This window comes from Dreissena polymorpha, chromosome 3, assembly GCF_020536995.1.
Source record: "Dreissena polymorpha isolate Duluth1 chromosome 3, UMN_Dpol_1.0, whole genome shotgun sequence".
NCBI classification, from domain to species: Eukaryota; Metazoa; Mollusca; class Bivalvia; order Myida; family Dreissenidae; genus Dreissena; species Dreissena polymorpha.
In genome coordinates, this window is record NC_068357.1 from 102,557,733 (window position 1) to 102,579,366 (window position 21,634).

A 21,634-nucleotide genomic window follows, 5' to 3' on the forward strand; every position below is an offset into this window, starting at 1 on the left:
CCATAACATCCATTTTCGCATGACGCTCTGAAATAGTGTTTTGATTGTTTCGAAAGTAAACTGCGTGATAATCAAATATAAAATAACATATATTTTGATGGAGAAGAAGAAAGCCATGTGAGGACACGTGATGTGATCTCCCGTAGTATAATTTTTACTGACGAAAACTATTGTGTGATTGGAATATGCATGCACTTGATGGCACGCATTTCTGCGCTTAAAAACACGCATTTCATGCGGTGGATAGGCAACAGACATGTGAAAACAAAAACAACAACAAAACAGCAACAGTTTAACCTTTGATTTCAATTTCTTTATTTAAAAACGTAAATTTCCTAACCTTATTTCAAAGTCAGAGTAAACGCCGATTTTTTATAAAAGATATTGATTGTTTTAATTAAACACCCTACCCTTAAACGGTGTCCTATTTTTGTTACAGTAAATGTCTCAGATCAGTTTGTATGCATTGACGAAGCCTCCATAGACCGATGGCAATCTGAACGCTTTGGACGATCGCCGTTATGGCGGAATTGTCCGAGGGTTCCTGATTGAGACCGATGGAATGCCCACGTATTACGTGTGTACCAATCGTAACACTTCGTCCATCTCCGGAGTCTCCGTAAAAAGTGGAATATGCAATAACAAGAAATATCTTAAAAAAGATATACGGCGTTGATTGTGGTTGGAGTTTATGAAAGGTAAAGAGTTCAATGAATGAGATCAAGGATAACAAATGTCTTTTTCTGTGCAGTTCTTAGCTGCATTACAAGCAGTACGGGATGTTACGCGGAGTTTTCGCGGCTTATTTTACATTATTACATATTGCTGGTCATAAACCTATAGATACAAAACAGAAAACAAAAAGAAGAATGGAAGTGAAATTAAAACATATGAGTCAACCGGCAACACGCGAAGTATCCGTACATATTTTAAATATTTATACGCGCGTTCTTCAAACAAACCTGTTTAAGTGGTTTGTCGGGCATTGCTATTTGATTCGATTATTAACAGTATCGAGAGTCATCGCGCTCATGCTTAATACATTAGTTAATATGGTGGAATAATTCTTGTTAAATTAATTAAAAATAATATTTATCATGGTATTGTTGAAAACACATTAAGAATCTATTATTGACATACCATAATTATATCGCTGGATATATTCATTTAACATCTTTCTGGTCTAAAGAAAATTCCAGTTCACCTACTTCACGCTTAGCGTTTTTCGGCGTAATAATTATTTTCATTTTATCTTACATGAGAAATATTTGCCTAAATGTTTTTCGGCGTAAGCTGTATTAAGCCAGCTTTTCACCCTGACTTGACCTTTGTTAGTGTCCAATAATATTCAAATAAAATTTCCCGCGGCTAGGTACGAATGAATACACTTCATTTATTCCATTGGCTGATTTGAGTATAACACCAGAACATTGGAAACATATCCGCGTCTTTGTAACACTGTTTTACTGCATGAAACAATTTTATCTCTAATGAAAAGGCTCAATAGATAGAACAGTTTTACAATCAATTTTCGACATAAATACAGTTTGTGCGTTCACCTTTTATTTGAAGATTTCAGTCTTAAAGACAGCATGATCACTGTCAACTGGGTCATGCGTGTTGTGTATCGTGTTGTTTCTTAAAAGTTGACCCAGCATTTGTAAAAATATTGCAAGACATATACATTTCCAGAAAGGAAATTCATTTCTGCGTTGAATAAGACCGAGATCGTGAAAATCGCTGCACAATTGATGAAGATATGGCTGTTCAAAGCGATGCACCCCGTTTTGGGGTGATTTTGAGTTGCATACCTTGTTATATATATATTTGATAGTGAAATTTTTTTTTTCAGAAAATTTAATTTTTCGTTATAATATGATTATTTATCATTCAAAATGATGTTTTCACTAATTAATATCATAGCCACACGCTAACCACCTGTGTGCTGAAAAAGCCGGTTATGTCCAGAGTGACGCGTGTACTTGAGTACGCCACTTTGCTTGTCACGTGACAGGTTTACAACCGTTTAAAATGGCGACCTCCTATGTTTGGAATAGCTTTAACAGGTTCTCGAACCTGAAGAAAAACATCATAAAATGTCAGCCAATTCTTTGGAATCACATTTTACAGCGGCACATTAGCTATGGCGGTCGATTACAGGGCGATACAGTGCGGATTGGATGTGCATCGGGGTTCTGGGGAGATACAATGACATCGAGTAATGTTCTGTTTACACGGTTATTTCTTAAATAGGCTAAAAAACACTAACATCAATTGAAGAGTATGGAGTATGCGTAAGGCTCCCAATATAACCTAAATGCTTAATTATTTATAAAAAAAAACGGTTAGAATGAATAAATATTTATATTTTAATGAGTGAATAAAAAGCGTATCTAGTACAGGACTAAAACCTGGGACCTCTAGTAGTGAGCTTACAAGTCCGCTTACACAGCTGTTAACAGAGATACATAGATAAAGTACATGTACATACTAAAGCCCTATTGGCCATTAAAACATGAAAAAGCTGCTATTGTGTCAGTTGAAATTTTGCTCTTTTCGTAAATATTCAATTTTATTTGCAATATGATTCTAAAAGAAATTGAAACAGAGTTGAAACATTGGGTGCCACTGAAACCGAGTTGAAGCATAGGACTCCACATCTTAATACAACTGAAAAATTCAATGCCAAGTAGTTACACTTGTAGTGTAATTTATTAAATAATGACACTTGGGCTATTTGTCATTCTGCGCTGCTATTATGTGTAAATATGTCAATTCATCACATTGTAGCCCCTCAGCTTCTCCACAAAGGCAAGATAGATTACCTGGTCTTGGACTACCTCTCAGAGATAACCATGTCCTTACTGGCAGCTATGAAGAGAAAAGACAATGCAGTAAGTCTAAGAGTGTTGCAAATCTATGGAGCCACTTTCATAAATGAGGTTTAATGCATTAGCGCAGTGTTTTCAGAGATCAGTCTTTGCAGTCTGCAGAGGCTTATCAGGAACGAGAAATTCCGCTTTTTGGATTTTTTCGTTGAAAGAAAATCTCTTTTAAACAAAAATCAATTTAAGACGGAGAGTGTCATCCTTGATTAGACTGCACACTTTAAGCACATGCAGCTGTTTGTATTGTTGTGGTTAGTTATCACCTTCTTAATACAGTTTTCAGTTGTTATTGCTCTGACTGATGTTCAAATCATGCATTATTATGCTGAGAACAAGACTATTGCAATGGAATAAGTGTGAATTTGTTAAAGGAATCTTTTCACGTTTTGTTAAGTTGACAATATTGAAACAAATTGTTTCAGATTTGCAAATTGTCATTGTAGTTATGATATTTGCGAGGAAACAGTTATACTGAACATTTAGCATGCTCTAAAATATCGATTTTATGCATCTTTAAAAGCCTGAAATTTATAAAGGGTACAAACAAGAAGCAATTAAATGATCTGGATAGTTCTGTTATTATTGTTATATTTAGTGACATGACAAGGATAACTTATATATAATGCATAAAAAACACAAAATAACATGAGTACAGATGGCCTAGTGGTCTAAGCATTAAACTTTTACTCCAAGGGTCAGTGGTTCAAATGTGATTGTGGATTACTTTCTTTTCTTTACTTTCATTCTTGTTTGATACTGAATATATTTAGTTCCAATGTTTACATTTATAAATTTAAAGCATTTGATGACAAACTTCAAAACATACAAACATCTGTGAAAAGGTCCCTTTAAATTTACAAACAAGTTCGTATAAAAAACTTGTCATGTGTGTGTGTTAAAATCTTTATTTAAATGGTCCTTTGGTATATGCATTTTAAGGCCTTTCTGCAAAGAAAAACTCATCAAATGTAATTGCAGTTGACCCTTGTATCAAGTAAGCACATCTTTCCTGTAAATGTTGTTGTACACTTAATTTTTTGTGATTGCAGGCTGGTTACACACCTGACTTTGTACAGACAGTGATTTCTCCACACATAAAAATTATACAGAAAAAAGGTATCTTACATCTTGTGTATTATGAATGTATCTTTAAAGAACATGTTGTGTATGTTGTTTTGGGTATGTGGCTACCTTTTGTTTTTAGCTCAATAAGCTAAACATTCTAATGGTGAGCCTTTGGAATACTGCAATGTTTATTGTCCGTCCCTTTAGCTTGTGTGTCTGTACATGAACTTTTTCTTGAAACTACATCTCCTCCTCAACAGCTGAGCAGATTTTCATTAAACTTCACAACTTGAGTGACTTTCTCTAAAAATTGTCTAAATCTTCCTTGTTTGTAAATAAGATCACAAGGTAAGTTAACAAAATTAAATTTTCAAATATCTTCTCTTTTAAAAGAGAAAGGCATATCTTTTGAAACTGGCCAAAACAAAAACATTAAGAGAGAGAACAGGAAATGCAAACAATCATGATTGAAGAATTAAGTATAGGGTTAACAAATCCTTTTACACTGCCAACAAGTTCACATCAGTAATGTCCAGTTCAAATACTAGTTAATTTAGAAATATTTCATAATCAATTCACAATACTATGTCAAAAAGATAAAGATATGATAACCTAGCAAGTTAGTTACTCTGTTGCGTCTTGATAACACTAACGATGTTAACTAAGTTATTTAGTTATTAGTTATTTATGTATTGATTTAATTATCTATTTATGTGACGGTTGTTGTTTAGTATTTTATTTGTGTGATTGGCTTTTTGTATATTTATAAAGTGTTTGGCAAAAGGCATGTATTTCCTGATTCTGCCAATAAACTGAAACTGATAACTGGTTATGCTTTGAAACCTCTTCATTTGGAACCACACGGTCCAAGGCTTTCATATTATAGGCTTTCCTCTACGAAGTTTGTTTAAAGTATAACCCTTTAATCATATAGAAATCATACATTGACAGCTGCAGATGCCACTGGAGTAGATCAAAAAGTAGGTCAACTATGTTTATGTAAAGTGTACAATGAAGTATATTTACCAGAAGCATTTACAAGCTGTTGAACATAAAAAATGCATTTATTTTAACAACATAGTTTACAGTGAAGTGGACATCAATAAAACGGATGGTCCTGATTGGCTTGTAAACTGAATTGATTTGTGGAAATGTCTTAAAGAATATGAGTGTGTGTGATCTTGTAGTCAGGATATTCAGTGCAGGAGGAAGAAGGTTCAAGCTTCCCATAGTTCTTGTAATTAAGCAGAAAGTCTAAACAGAAGCTACACATTGCCCTCTTGCCAAGTGCTTATTATATAGGATAAGACTAGGGAATATAGAGGTTAATTAATAAATGTGTCTAATTAAAAAAATTGACTGACTTTTAATCACTAGGGATGATAATATAATTACCAAATTAAAACTCTTTTAGTCTATTAAAATATCTTCAATTTCAGATCTACCTGTATATTTATTAGCTTACATGGCAAGAATGATGTGAATACTGCTTTTCAGCTAACAAGCGGTTAATTTTATGACTTAGCCTCGTTCTGAAAAAAATGTTCTAAATGTATATTTATATGTGTGAGAACATGGCTGATTTGTTTGTAAGGTGTCAAAGTTATCGCCAATGCTGGAGGGGTGAATCCTACAGCCTGCGCTCTAGCATTGAAAGCCATCTGTGAACAGGCCAATGTTCATCTCAATATTGCTGTGGTCAGCGGAGATGACCTCATGGATCAGGTATTGTTTTGTATTTTTTCAAATATAATGTTTCATGATTATGAATGTGATTTGTTCAAAAACAAGTAGTGGGCCAGATGTTAGTATAAATATGTTGTGAAACAATTTGAACACTACCTGCATAGTGTTATTTAATTCCTTTAGGTCTCACTTTTTTATTTCACAGTAGTGGATGCAGAGTTCTTACTTTATTCTTAAATATTCGGATAACTTTTCATAATGTTGATCCAATGCTCTAATGCCCTGAGTAAAGCCAAGGAGTTATTTCACATTACTTTTTGTATTTGCCATTAGGCAGCAGATCTTCTGAATTCAGGAGTCACAGAAATGTATAGTGGAATCACCATGCCAAAGACAGTCACCAGCATCAATGCATACTTTGGGTTGGTATTGTTATCTTGTTGGAATCATAAGTATAGTCTGTATTTGTATGGTTATTTTGACCGTTACCTGCAAAATGTTGGACATAAAATTACATGTTAGTTAGCTTAACTATGTTAAAAATATTTTGTTAATTTTTCAGTAATATATATGATTAATAAAATCTTTGTCATTCTCATTTGTGTTACTAAGGAATTCTGATTCAAAACAATCTGTTTAGTTCACATGAATGATATAAACCTCTCCTTGGGTTAACAGGGCTTAACGTAAATGCTTGAAGTGTCATCCCAGATTAGACTGTGCAGTCTGCACAGGAGAATCAGGGACAACAGGTTCTGCCTCAATTGGATTTTTGCTGAGAAGATTCTTCCCTGTCCCTGATTAGTCTGTGCAAGTTAATCTTGATTCACACTTTACGCACAAGCATTAAGCCCAGTTTTTATAGAGCGCAGCGTATATGAAAGCAAGCCTTGTGTCTGATGTTCCAGTGCTGGTCCTATAGCTCGAGCGTTAGACCTTGGTGCAGATATTGTAGTGACAGGGAGGTGTGTTGACAGCGCTCTCGTACTGGGGCCACTCCTTCACAAGGTCTGTTGTGGTGAGATAAGAGATTCACATTCAAATCTGTAAAATGTCAGCCTGCTATATATGACAAGTCTTTATATTCTTAAATGAAACAGCAATTGGTGTTTTTAATTTACCAAAAAGCAACTCTTAAAGGAAGTTAAAAGAGTTCACTTTGTTTTATAATTCCTAAATATTTTGTCTGGTCACTGGGCCATGCTTAATTTACAAATTTTTGCTCTTTTCTAACCCACATGAATTGTTCATGATGAGCTATTGTTATCACTCTATGTCTGTCATTTGTTGTCAATATTTAACTAGTTAACATATAAAAAGCCACATTTTTCATCAAATCTTGAATAAACTAAGAATATTAATCTTGACAATATTTTAAGGCCACAATCTGGCTCACAAGACATCCAAAAACTAGGTCACCAGAGTAATCTCAGAAAACCTTGTAACCACTCTTGAAGCCATACTGATGACACTTGCACAGAATGTTTATCTTCACAATCTAGGCAGAGTTTGAATCTCGGTCATATGCAACCAAAAAATAGGTCATCATGTCATCATGTCAATCATAGAAAATCTTTGTAAACACTTTAGAGGCAACATTAATTAGCCAATCTTGATGAATTTTTGTCAGAATGTTTATCATGACAATATCTAAGCCAAGTTTGAATATGCATCATGTGTGTCAAGAAACTATGTCATCAGCTCAAATCTTAAACAAAAACATGTTATATGGGTGATGTGCATCCAAAAAATGGGCACCAGGCAAAATCTTATTCAACTTTTGTGCCACAATTTAAGTCTCATTTATGACAAAATACTTATGAAACATGGTCAGAATGTTTATCTTGACAAGATCAAAGCCATGCGTGAATGTGGGTCAAGTGTGGTGAAATTCTAGGCACTTATTAAAGTCTTTGACAACTACTGTGCCATGAACTCAGGTGAGCATGTGAGGGCTATCACAGCCCTCTTGTTGTAAATTATCTGTTAATCAAAGTATTAAATAAATGTAAAATCGCAAGCATTGAACCACATAAGCATTAAATGCATGTACATCAGAATTTTTTCCTGTTTACAGATGAGCCACTCACAAATCCAAAATTGAAGCCATTCACATTAGTGACTAGCATATAACAAATGTTGAGGCTACACAATTTTGTACATTCTTCATGATTTGCATGAAGGGAAAAAATGAAAAAAAATCTCTTAATGTCTTATGTTGATCCTGGGTTACACCCATTTTAAAAGAAATTCTGGAACATATTGTACAGACAATAACTTAAAAAAAAATTCAGGTTATTATAAAACTTTAGGGAATTGTAAATAGGTTTCGCATTCATGAAGGCTAGTGATGACAAAAGCCCACTTGAAAAGCTTTATAAAGGACATAAAATGTTTACTCAGATGCCATTCAGTACATTGATATCAGAAACATGTTTTACATGTGATGGATGAAGGATTGTATTGTGTGATGGCTTATGAATAAACCTGGACATCCTACAGTATGTAGTCATAAAATAATGTGAACTGTTTTACTATAATTACTCAGATATCACTTTTAGTATGCTTCATTAGGCAACACATCACATACAGCAGAATCAAAATACATGTGTACTATAAACTGCCAGAGTCCATTTACAAATTGCAATTATACATACAAGTACTATTTTTCCCCTCCAATGACAATTTAATGTTTGTTTAAAAAATGATGATATGATGCATACTTTTACTGACATATTGTATGACATGTATTTTCTTTCCAGTTCAAATGGAGTTTTGATGATTTTGAAAGATTTTCGCAAGCAAGGTGCGTTTATTGATGTCAACTACATTTTGTATACTTCATACCAAGAATAACTTATGTCCAATATATAGAGAATACTAGGTTAGCGTTGAATACAGAGAAGTTTATGTTGCGAGGCTTAGAACGCCGGAAGCGCGAGCCTTGGCGAGCGCTTTCGGTGTTCGAGCCGAGCAACATAAACTTCTCTGTATTCAACGCTAATCCTAGTATTCTATTTATCCCATTTGATTTTTTCAACGTGACATTTAACATAAATAGATCTAATAACCTTAACAATAATTTTAATTCAGTCATAAAAGCGCTTAAAAACAAATGTAACCATGCGTAGTGCATTCTATACATAGATGGTGACGTCACTACGTTATTGTCACCTCTATCCTTAGACGCATCACACACCTCCATTTGGAGGCATTTATGACTACGACACAAAGAAGTCCGCGGATGAATGAAGAATTTGTTTTAGAAGTAAACATTATTGTTATGATTTAAAATTTAAGTGTTATTTTGTTCAGTCTTATGGTCTTACGTTAGTTTCAGTTAAATTTTTCGTCAGTTTTCAACAAGTTTGCTCTCTATTCATTTTTTTAAACTGTACTTTCACTTTCGGTTGTATTACAACATGGATCTTTTATTGACGAAAGTTTGCAGTGAAATAGGGTTTTCAAATCCGCCTAAAAAGTTTCAGAAGGTGTGTCTAATGCATGTTTTGAATAGACACAATGTCATAGCTATATTGCCGACTAGTATGGGAACGATTTGATATTTCAAGTTGCTCCATTTGCATTGCAAGAGAAGTTCAATTTGACTTGTTCAGTTTGTTAAATTTTGACACCCTAATTATATATTTTTTTATAAGTGCCTGATTTTTTTCTTTAAATAATTCAGATCAATGAAAAATTTAGTTAAAGCACAGCAAAAGCACAGCATTGATGTTCTATGATGGTCATTTTTAGTGGAATAGTATGTTACAATAAAACAATTAACTATTGTATTAATCAATTTAGATTAGGTGTCATCTTTAAATGGGGTAGTCATTCATTATATGAGATTAGCACATTATATAGTTGAAAAATGAATAACACTTTAATGACTTACCATAGTAAAATAAACAAGGATAGAATATGTTGCAGGTAATAAAATGTAAAACTGAAGTTGAGGAAGCTTTACAAATATTTAACACTGACAACACTGTTGATTTTCAAAAAAAAAAATAATCCTTCCTATCTATCTGCCCTTGTTTTTTTGGGCAAATTTAAATATTATTAATATCATTTAGTTAAATTATTAAAATATCAATATTTTTATTACATTAGCTAATTATATTATTATATTATTAAATATCAATACATTTTGATCACATTAGCTAATTATATTATTAATAATGAAATACTTTGCAAGGAAAGTCCAATTCTGTTTTAATTAGTCTTAATAAGCTACTAGTAAAATTGAAAATATCAGTGACATCCAATAATTGGATTATATGCTATGAATGCATATTTATTTTTTTTGACAGTTACATACTACCCTATTTAATTGTTTTAAAAACAACAAATTACTATAGTTCCACAACCCAGCCCAAGTTTACTCAAACTGAATTAATTCATCAATTTATCCTATTTAATTAAAAACAACATGTGTAAGATTTTGAGAATATTTCCCATGTATTCCTCTAGTTTTTCTCTAGTACACCAACATACACTTACTAATAATTTACATGCACTCCTTAAACAGTTTAACAAAAATAATGAATGATTAATCCAAAGAAAACAACAAACAAGCTGCTTCATATAAAAAAGTTAATTACATAAGATTACATAAGCAAAATAATCATTTTGATAATAAATCAAGATTATAATTCAACCAAACCTTTATAAATTTATTGTGGGGTGGGGGGAATGTAAGCACTAAAACTAAAATGGGGGGAAAATGTCTGGGGAGGGAACATCTTGGGGGGGGGGGGGGAGGGTGTCCGGAATTCCTGCTAAGGGCGACAGTGTTGTTATTGTGTCTTTAGAAGAAATATTTGAAGGAAAGTACTCTTTGGTGTATGCCCATCCAGAAGCATTTCTGAGCATATCAATTGGAACAGCAATATTGAGTGCATTTGAAAGAGATATAACTGTGTCATGCATTGCTTTTGATGAAGCCCACATGGTCCTTTAATGGTGGCTTTCCTATTAGAGAATTTTATACTTATTTTTTACTCTACAATCTAAATCTTTTGTCATAAATGAGAAGTTTTATTTTCCAACAGGTTTTGTGTTTGAACCTCAATAATTTTATAATACCGGAGTCACATCATATAATCATCATCACAATCAGCAGCAGCATTATCATATTCATCATCATCATCGTAAGCACCAGCATCATTTTGTTGTATGATCAGAATTCAATACAAATACAAACACAACCATTACAACTCTTACTACTTCTACAACTAATTAAATAATTATCTACTACTACAACAAGAACAACAACTACAACTACTTCTACTACTGATATTACTTCTACTGGTACTAGTCTACTACTACTACTACTACTACTACTACTACTACTACTACATAAAATATAGGTGTTATTGTCCATTCATTCATAGCAGTCCTAATGAATCAAGGTCATTCTCTAAACATGATTAAAGTCTAAAGATGGATATAATTTGATTTTTTACAGTTTGAACATTTATTATAAGGTCATTCTCTCTTCTCTTTAAAGTATCACATTTCAATTTTACAATATAATACAAACTTTTTAGACTATAATCCTTAGTCAGGATAAGATAAGAGACAAATGAATTTTTATAATTCACTTCAATTTCAGGTAAGACTTATAAATCATTTATTAAGTACTACATGTACTTGGGCTAATAAATTACACTAAGACACTCAGTGATACTTAGACAATCTGACAAAAAATAAAATCTATGGCCAATATATAAGTCTAAATTCATAAAAACTATCACACAATATACATTACATTAATAACACACATTCATATTAAATGAGTTATCTCTATATATTATAAATATGGTACATAAAGTGTCAGATAGTGGTACATAAAGTGTTGGTACATAAACAGAGTGGTACATGAGGTGTGACATTCAACATTTTAAAAATCAGTAAAAAAATTATGGACTTCATTGTTTTGCATAATACGCAATCAAAGCATATTTATTAAAAATTAAAACACACTGTTCATGGTTGTATCTTTTAATTTATACATGCATCATCTATTCTGGTTATTAATACATTTTTAAAATTATATATAAACAAGAGCACCACATAATGGTTGCCAAGCTAGGCTGCGGTGCAGTTTTGAATAATGAAATTTATTTTTTTGAGGTAAGTGACCTTAACCTTTGACCTAGTGACCCCAAAATGGGTGTGGTGTGTAGATACACAATACCTAGGGTATTCCCTGAAAACAGCCGAGCAAAATTGAGCATACAGTGTTTTTTTCCTTCAAATTTGGGTCCGGTAAGATGACCCGTTCTGATTCGCAATGAAAAAAGTATATATTTTTCGCAAATGGGACCTAAAAATTCCCGATGGAAGGTTTCCACACAAAAACATGTTTTAATAAATATATAAACATGTAAATTATCTCAAAGTCAAGCTAAATTAGTTGAACCTTAAAATCAGGTTTGGCATATTGACCGGTCAATTGAGTATTGACCGGGCCGGCGGTCAATACCCGGTGAAAACCGGTCAATACTGGTCATTACTGGTCTTTACTGGTCAATACTGGTTGATTGAAAATTGTAGCATTTAAACATTACAAAGGAGCCATTTTATATTAAATCAATAATTATTCTGTAATTGATAAACTTTTTTCTGAGTTATTTATTGTAAAAAAAATCTTTAAAGCTGTAAAAAGTTACTTCTTTATTATTTATGGAAACAGCCTCAAATACATAAGGACTAAGGCAATATCTTTATCTCAGTGTATCACATCTGTTACTAAAGTATTATTGCTATTGTAGGTACCATAGCATTTCACTTATCTATTGAAATATCTATTTGATAAGCAGATGGACAAACAGACCTCTTGTGTATTCTAGGGTTATAAATCTGGCCTCTTAGTTGGTAATAAAATGCATGCAGTGTTGTCTCTGATATTGACAATTAAGCAAATCTGCCCTTAGGCTATTTCATATCACTCACACAAAAGAAGATTACGTTATACTTGCTATTAATTTAATAGTTACTTCTAACTTGTTTCCTTTCTGTATTCAGAGGGTTTTTTCCCTTTCATATTAAAAAGTTCAATTGGTATTCAAATGAATAAACAATCAAAGTTCTTGATTTTGCCAACAAATTATGTTTTCCAATTGTGGGTCTACTCTTCTTTTCAATTATTTTTTTTCTTTTAATAATTATTTCTTATTATGTTTTTATATTCTTATATCAATAAAAAAAAAGTTTTTTACACTATTTTGTTTAAAAAATGTATTTAAAGAAATCAACGCAAGAATACATGACAAGTAAGGATTGTGTCAAAAAGATGCCATTTAAGGCCCTATTATTAGTTTTGCGTGCCCCAACCTGTATAGGTGAGAAGACTGTTAGAAGACTGTGGTGACAGTGGGGTATGAGGAACAAGGCATACACAGTAATTTAAAGGTTCTTGATGAATCAAGCACAGAATTATCTGAGCATCATAATTCATTATAATTGAAAAAAAGTTCAATCAACCAGAAAAATCCAATTGACCAACTTTGACTGGGTGCTGGACGTTTCGTGCCACTACCAGTTCGTGCCACTGATATTTGTGTAGGAGGGCATTGGACGTTTCGTCCCACTGATATATAAGCGGATAGGTGTGAATAATACCGTATAGGTGTGAATCATAACGGGTAACTTTCGCACCTTTGATTGTAACATCTGTTCAATGTTAAATCAACATTGTTTTATTTCAAGATTATTTATTCAGTTTAAAAGTATTCTGCGATTTCAAGATTTATTTTTAATTACATGAACAAAAATGTTTAAGAGTCAATTTACATGCTTCTTATAATACATTAACAATATCTAGATTGATTACATAAATATATTCAAACATTTTCAATAAATTTACATTACCGGTATATTATTACAAGAAACGAAACAAGATTTACTATACTCTTTTATATTATACATTAACAATATCAAAAGGGAATGCATACATACATTTTAACAATATCTAGATTAATTACATAAATATATTAAAACATTTTCAATAAATTAACATTATATTCATTACACAGTTTGAATCATCATTAAAGCGGTGAGTTGTTTACTAATTGGTCCGAGTCGGTAATTCATTGTTTGCTAATAACTTAAAGGCACTTACCGCTAATTGATAGTTTGTGAGTCGAAAGTAAAGCATAAGCTTTTCCTACAAGTAAAAGACCAACTTCATTTTATGAGGTCTTTATTGAATAAAATGTATTATTGTTCATTTGTGTTATATTATTATTTATGTATATAGTGCATACACATGAAGCATAAAAAATAACAGCACTTCATGTTTTATATTTTTTAAACATAATGAACTATGCACAAATATTTTTCGGCGTAAGCTGAATAAGCCAGCTTTTCACCCTGACTTGACCTTTGTAAGTGTCCAATAATACTCAAATAAAATTTCCCGCGGCTAGGTACGAATGAATACACTTCATTTATTCCATTGGCTGATTTGAGTATAACACCAGAACATTGGAAACATATCCGCGTCTTTGTAACACTGTTTTACTGCACGAAACAATTTTATCTCTAATGAAAAGGCCCAATAGATAGAACAGTTTTACAATCAATTTTCGACATAAATACAGTTTGTGCGTTCACCTTTTATTTTCAGAGAATTACCAGCGCAAAAGCGTTTAACTAAAGGCTATGTTGTCATATTTAGTACTTACTTGCATTGCATTTCAACCCGCGAGGTTTCGGGTCAATACGCGGTCATTTTGTGAAAGTCAGAGTTTATATACAGTTCATCACCGGAATTCGCAAAAGGGGTTGCGATCATTGTGTCTTACTGACAATAACGTAGTGACTGTAATGCATTGCATTCCAATCCGCAAGGTATCAAGGTCAGTTTGCGGTCAGTTGCAGAAATCTTTATATAAACGCCGTCTCGTAAACTTTGTGCACTTGAAGTCTGTTTTGATCAGAAAGATACTAAATAAAGATATTCGGCGATATTATTGTGGTATGTCAATCATCGATTTTTAATATGGTTTCAAAATTTGCATGATAAGGACCAATTTTGATAAAATTAATTAGAAATATTTATCCATTTAGACCAGTTTATTAAGCATGACCACAATAATTCGCTATACTATAATTATGCAATTAAATAAGATTCGAGTATTGCAGGCTGACCTATATGCACTCGTTTATTTTCATGTTTCTTGTGTTTTTCTATTCTGTAAATATAGATATCTGAGTAATAATATCACATAAAGCAAAATAAGCCACGAAATCTGGCGCAACACCCCGTAATTGATTTGCTTATGATGTAGCTAACAACTGCGCAGAAAAAAGGCATCCGCTACTTTTTATCTCATAGAGATAACTTTTGATCGTTCATAAACATCGACCACAATCAACGCCGTATATCTTTTTTAAAGATATTTCTTGTTTATTTTATTTTTACATACACATACCCGGTACACATGATGCATAAAAAATAACAACACTTTATGTTTTATATTTATTGAACATAACGAACTATGTACACATATTTGTATACTAACAATAAATCATTTTATTTTTGTTATTTATAATTATAATTGTTAACATTGTTGTAATTTTCTACATTAATGTACACCCCAATATCATTCACACCTATACGGCATTATTCACACCTATCTGCCTATATATTATCAGTGGGACGAAACGTCTACCCCTTTTCCACACAAATATCAGTGGCACGAACTGGCAGTGGCACGAAACGTCCATAAACCCTTTGACTTATTTGCAAAATTTTGAGAGATTGGCCTACAAATTGCATGAACAGGTATAAAATAGTTGGTATTAATAGCTTAAGACATTAATGGCAACATGACTGTTTAATCTATATTATCAATATTGTTTAATTAGGCATGGAATATAAATTAAAATTGGGGGTAAAGTTCAATCGACCAGTATTGACCAGTAATGACCACTTCGGGAGTATTGACCGGGGCGGTTTTAACCGGTAAAAACCGCCGGTTAAAACCGGGGGCGGTCGATTGGTGCCAACCCTGCTTAAAATATATCTTATTAAAATCACTATTATTATCAATTTCAAAGTATTTTTAATCATAAAAGCAACATTATTTATCTCCCAAATTAACTCAAAAGAACACGTTATTTTCCAATTTAAAGGGACCCGGCCCCATTCCCAAAATGGTAAAAAAAAACTGGCATATAAATTTAATGGAAAACATACAATATTATGTCAAGAAAAATAAAGCTGTAAAAATCTCACCTGCTCATCTTTGATGTTGCAATTAGCACATTCAGCATTTTCAGTATCTACTAAATAAATATATGAAAGTGCCAAATGTCCAAGATACCATGACGTCCTCCTCAAAATGTTAGATCCTTCGAACACCATTTTTTTTTATCCCTGATTAATCCTCTCACACATGAGGCCTACATGTACGATTCCTTGTAATGTTCACAGCGTTTATTTTAAATCGTTTTCGTTCTCAAATTTCAGCAGGTATTTAATTATAAATATGTATTTATGATTTAGATTTATTTACTATTTCGAAGATACAGTATTGCATAGCTGAAATAATTCGCGTTCAGAAGTCTGCCAAAGAAAAAATCATCAAAAGACTCTTAAGGCGGCAATTTATATTGACTACAGTATTGCAACGTGTTTAGTTAGTCTAATTTCGTGTTTAGTGATTCTTACATACAATAGACTGACATGAAAAGTGGCTCCTTTTGAAGCACAAACTGCATCCAAATATATATTACAGCTGGCCCGGTTTGATGGAGCCTGTTTTTTGATAATAATTAATTACCATTTTTCACTTCCGTGTTTATATGTTTACCAACGCCATGATGGAAAAAAGTCCGTTTCCCACAATGCTTAGCGCGCATTCACACAGGTCAGTAAGACCGGTGTGACACAATGTGCGTAGTGAGGTCCTCGGATGTTTCGCCCCCAAGACGTTTCCGCCCTGGTCGATTCGCACCTGGTCGTTTCGCCCCCATATTAGCGGAACACTAGGTGTTGAGTAGTTTAATTGGTGACCATTATATAATCATCAAAGAAAGTACCCTGAAGCATGAGTCTAAAATTAATAATGTATTTCATTCCCTCATTATGTAAATGTGATAAAACAGGTGTTAGTTATGGTAGCTATAGCGCTTACCATTTGTAGAAAACGAAATGGAAATCATTTGGAGATTCGTATTAAAAAAAATAACAGTGCTGCTATATATTGTAATGTAAATAATTACGACTCATTCAGTTTATAAATGTGCTTTGCTGTAATTTATTATTGTGTGCTATGTATACTCGAATAAACTATGTGTTCTGTTCTATTATATTCAAAAAATATTCATGTGGTGCAATTTCATATTTAATACAATAAAATGTATGGAAATAAAGCATTTGGTTTATTGTATGCGTGTTATTCTTTTAGTATTAAACTATTTAGTAAATTCAATTAAAAATGACTTTGTAAATGGAAATAATATTAAGAAAGTGAAGACATATTATAATGTTAAAGTCGTAAGACATAATTAAACATCTTAACTGCGATAAGTTCCATTTATTAACTTGACAGCTTACGCACAAAGTGGTGCTTGGGCAACAATCAATTACTGACACCCGCCTTCGATTGTCAATAAATAAACAAATCAGTTTTCTTTTAAAGTGCTCCCTAAATGGATATTTGATTAACAGTCTGAACAGGTGTTATAAACATGCCATTCAATGCGGATAGCTTATCTGTTAGAACATTGCCGCTAATCCGATGTTTATTGGGTAATGTTATTTTAACTATCAGATAAAAATCGTCGTGTATTCGCTTCACAGTAAAATGATTTTATAAAATGTCGTTTTTTAGGGTTAATATTATTATTTATTTATTAATAATGAAATGATAAATCAACTTGTTCTATTATGTACTTGATTTACTAATAAAACGATATACATTTACTTATTATAAAAAAATATTATATAATCCATCACTACCTGCGTGCTTGCGGAAAACTATACGGACCGCCAGACATGGAGTAATGTACGCTGTCTAACTCACCTACCTCACGCCGGGTATGCGAATACTTCGTTTACGGATGGCACTTCACTTACAGAGAACAACAAACGCCACGCGCGAGAGGTGAGTTCTTCAGCTTTTTTGTATTTATGTTCTGTTTATTTGGTTTTTAGACACAGAACATTGTTTGGGTGATTAATGGTATAGCACTTCGTATTGCGAAGAAAGAAATTCGCGGAAAAACGGTGAATTATTTAAAAAAAACGATAAAATTTCATCGATAATCAGCATGAATTGAATGATCAGTACATATTTAAACAAAATAAACATACTTGGAAATAAATCAAGAACGTGCTTACTATTCGAAATAAAAGATCAATATATCCAGTAATGTTACAACATGTTACATTTTAGTTTACTAATGTATTTGAGAAAATTCAAATGTTTTAAGAGTCGCATGCACATTTTTCATCTGCACTTCGTTTACCGATCATCTAAAAAACAATGGCACTTCGTTTCCTGACATCTAGACACTTTTTTCCAGATATAACACACTCGTATTTTTTGAATAAATAATGCAGAATTCGGTGTGGAATACTGTTAAAGTAAGCAGGCAATAAATAAAAATGTATGTACTTAGTACGCAAATAAAAAACGAATAACCGAAGCATGTTCTTATCCCTTTGAAATATGATTATGATTTGGTATAAATGTGAAAGATAAATGTTAAACAAATTGGATATGTCTAATGAGTAAAATCTATATGACCATATATTTTAAATTACGTTCTAAGCGGTTGATCTAAAGCATTTATCTTTATGTCCAAATGAAGGTACTAAGGCTATTTTCTTTTATATTAGATAGCATGTCATGAATAATCACTCTGCTTAAACTGCCTCTCAGAGATTAATATCAGCAGCGATGCAGGTTCGAAATTCTATTGGAACTTTTTGGCTCAATGCCAATAAACGAAAATAGCAATAAAAGAACGGGCGGGGTTGATAGTGGTGTAAAAATTATGCATATCCGTCTTTTTTTAAATATAAACACAACACATGCTGCATATGAAGTTCTATCCAATATAGCACCCTAAACTTCGTTTGTGTGGGTATACTAAGTACTGACTCCATAATATGACATTTAAACATTGTATGTACGCATTCCTTTTTTTCCAGAATCAGTTGATTTTACGATTTAATTTTAACCGTGATTCTTAAAACTCAACCAATACAGTGATTTAGGGTCAGGTGAATCGCCACTTTGTAAATGGAAATAATATTAAGAAAGTGAAGACATATTATAATGTTAAAGTCGTAAGACATAATTAAACATCTTAACTGCGATAAGTTCCATTTATTAACTTGACAGCTTACGCACAAAGTGGTGCTTGGGCAACAATCAATTACTGACACCCGCCTTCGATTGTCAATAAATAAACAAATCAGTTTTCTTTTAAAGTGCTCCCTAAATGGATATTTGATTAACAGTCTGAACAGGTGTTATAAACATGCCATTCAATGCGGATAGCTTATCTGTTAGAACATTGCCGCTAATCCGATGTTTATTGGGTAATGTTATTTTAACTATCAGATAAAAATCGTCGTGTATTCGCTTCACAGTAAAATGATTTTATAAAATGTCGTTTTTTAGGGTTAATATTATTATTTATTTATTAATAATGAAATGATAAATCAACTTGTTCTATTATGTACTTGATTTACTAATAAAACGATATACATTTACTTATTATAAAAAAATATTATATAATCCATCACTACCTGCGTGCTTGCGGAAAACTATACGGACCGCCAGACATGGAGTAATGTACGCTGTCTAACTCACCTACCTCACGCCGGGTATGCGAATACTTCGTTTACGGATGGCACTTCACTTACAGAGAACAACAAACGCCACGCGCGAGAGGTGAGTTCTTCAGCTTTTTTGTATTTATGTTCTGTTTATTTGGTTTTTAGACACAGAACATTGTTTGGGTGATTAATGGTATAGCACTTCGTATTGCGAAGAAAGAAATTCGCGGAAAAACGGTGAATTATTTAAAAAAAACGATAAAATTTCATCGATAATCAGCATGAATTGAATGATCAGTACATATTTAAACAAAATAAACATACTTGGAAATAAATCAAGAACGTGCTTACTATTCGAAATAAAAGATCAATATATCCAGTAATGTTACAACATGTTACATTTTAGTTTACTAATGTATTTGAGAAAATTCAAATGTTTTAAGAGTCGCATGCACATTTTTCATCTGCACTTCGTTTACCGATCATCTAAAAAACAATGGCACTTCGTTTCCTGACATCTAGACACTTTTTTCCAGATATAACACACTCGTATTTTTTGAATAAATAATGCAGAATTCGGTGTGGAATACTGTTAAAGTAAGCAGGCAATAAATAAAAATGTATGTACTTAGTACGCAAATAAAAAACGAATAACCGAAGCATGTTCTTATCCCTTTGAAATATGATTATGATTTGGTATAAATGTGAAAGATAAATGTTAAACAAATTGGATATGTCTAATGAGTAAAATCTATATGACCATATATTTTAAATTACGTTCTAAGCGGTTGATCTAAAGCATTTATCTTTATGTCCAAATGAAGGTACTAAGGCTATTTTCTTTTATATTAGATAGCATGTCATGAATAATCACTCTGCTTAAACTGCCTCTCAGAGATTAATATCAGCAGCGATGCAGGTTCGAAATTCTATTGGAACTTTTTGGCTCAATGCCAATAAACGAAAATAGCAATAAAAGAACGGGCGGGGTTGATAGTGGTGTAAAAATTATGCATATCCGTCTTTTTTTTAATATAAACACAACACATGCTGCATATGAAGTTCTATCCAATATAGCACCCTAAACTTCGTTTGTGTGGGTATACTAAGTACTGACTCCATAATATGACATTTAAACATTGTATGTACGCATTCCTTTTTTTCCAGAATCAGTTGATTTTACGATTTAATTTTAACCGTGATTCTTAAAACTCAACCAATACAGTGATTTAGGGTCAGGTGAATCGCACTTCGAGCAAACGTTAGCGTTGCGTAAAGGGAAGTGCTCCCTATAAGCAGGGCTCAAAATACAGGGAGTTTTACCATTCTCTTTTTAATTTTGTTGCTACGCATAAGTATCGTCTTGATGATGCGATTCAAATAAGCACAACCGACATAGGATTTTATGAAGAACAAATGTGTATTTGCCTCATAAAGACCCCTTCACTACCGTTATCTAGAGCCCTGCTATAAGTAAAATTAAACACGATTGTGTTGATTCGCATTATCCGTACACATTTATTTAATAATAAATATTATCTTATTTGAAAATTGCAATTATAATAAACATAGTATAAATTAATAGTCATGTGATTTTTGAAAAATTTATTTAAAAAATGTTTCGTATGAATAGCCATAATATAAATAAATGCATTTGAGGTAGAAGATAAAACTCAGTTATTAGAGTGCCCGCTTTGTTGAAAGTCTCCGTAATCTGAAGTGCCCTTTATCGGTAAACAAAGTGGCTGCAACTTTATGTATGCCACCTATTACAAAATGTACTATCTTTGTTTATATTTCATTGAATGCTATCAAAATTTCAGTATTTGAAGCACAGTGATTACTCTACATGCTGGAATAGCAAAAAATTTCTTGCAATAATTCTAAGTAGTTTTATTTTGTTAAAATGTTTACTGTTCATCCAGTTTATGCTGTTTTCCGATCAAATTTTCTATTTTTTGGGCAAAACTGTTCCATTCTTCCGTGAAATTGTGTATTCCCAATACAAAAGGATACACCATTTATCAACTCGACCATGTGTCTTGTCTTAAAAACTAATCTTTAGGATATAACTTTAAATAAAACAGAGGAACTTACCTCTAGCGCGTGGCGTTTGTTGTTCTCTGTTAGTGAAGTGCCATCCGTAAACGAAGTATTCGCATACCCGGCGTGTACCTGCGTGCCT

At 32.5% G+C, this 21,634-nt stretch overlaps 1 protein-coding gene across 1 annotated transcript in view; it reads left to right on the top strand.

Annotated features, from left to right (window-relative positions):
- Nucleotides 1-1,990: 1,990 nt before the first annotated feature.
- Nucleotides 1,991-21,634, top strand: part of LOC127872899 (uncharacterized) — a 50,552-nt gene continuing 30,908 nt past the window's right edge. The window contains exons 1-7 of the mRNA XM_052416398.1: nucleotides 1,991-2,218; nucleotides 2,791-2,894; nucleotides 3,938-4,004; nucleotides 5,548-5,678; nucleotides 5,973-6,061; nucleotides 6,548-6,647; nucleotides 8,402-8,445. Of these exons, the coding sequence (XP_052272358.1) occupies nucleotides 2,032-2,218; nucleotides 2,791-2,894; nucleotides 3,938-4,004; nucleotides 5,548-5,678; nucleotides 5,973-6,061; nucleotides 6,548-6,647; nucleotides 8,402-8,445 (722 nt within the window). The 5' untranslated portion in view covers nucleotides 1,991-2,031. The remainder of the gene's footprint in view (nucleotides 2,219-2,790; nucleotides 2,895-3,937; nucleotides 4,005-5,547; nucleotides 5,679-5,972; nucleotides 6,062-6,547; nucleotides 6,648-8,401; nucleotides 8,446-21,634) is intronic.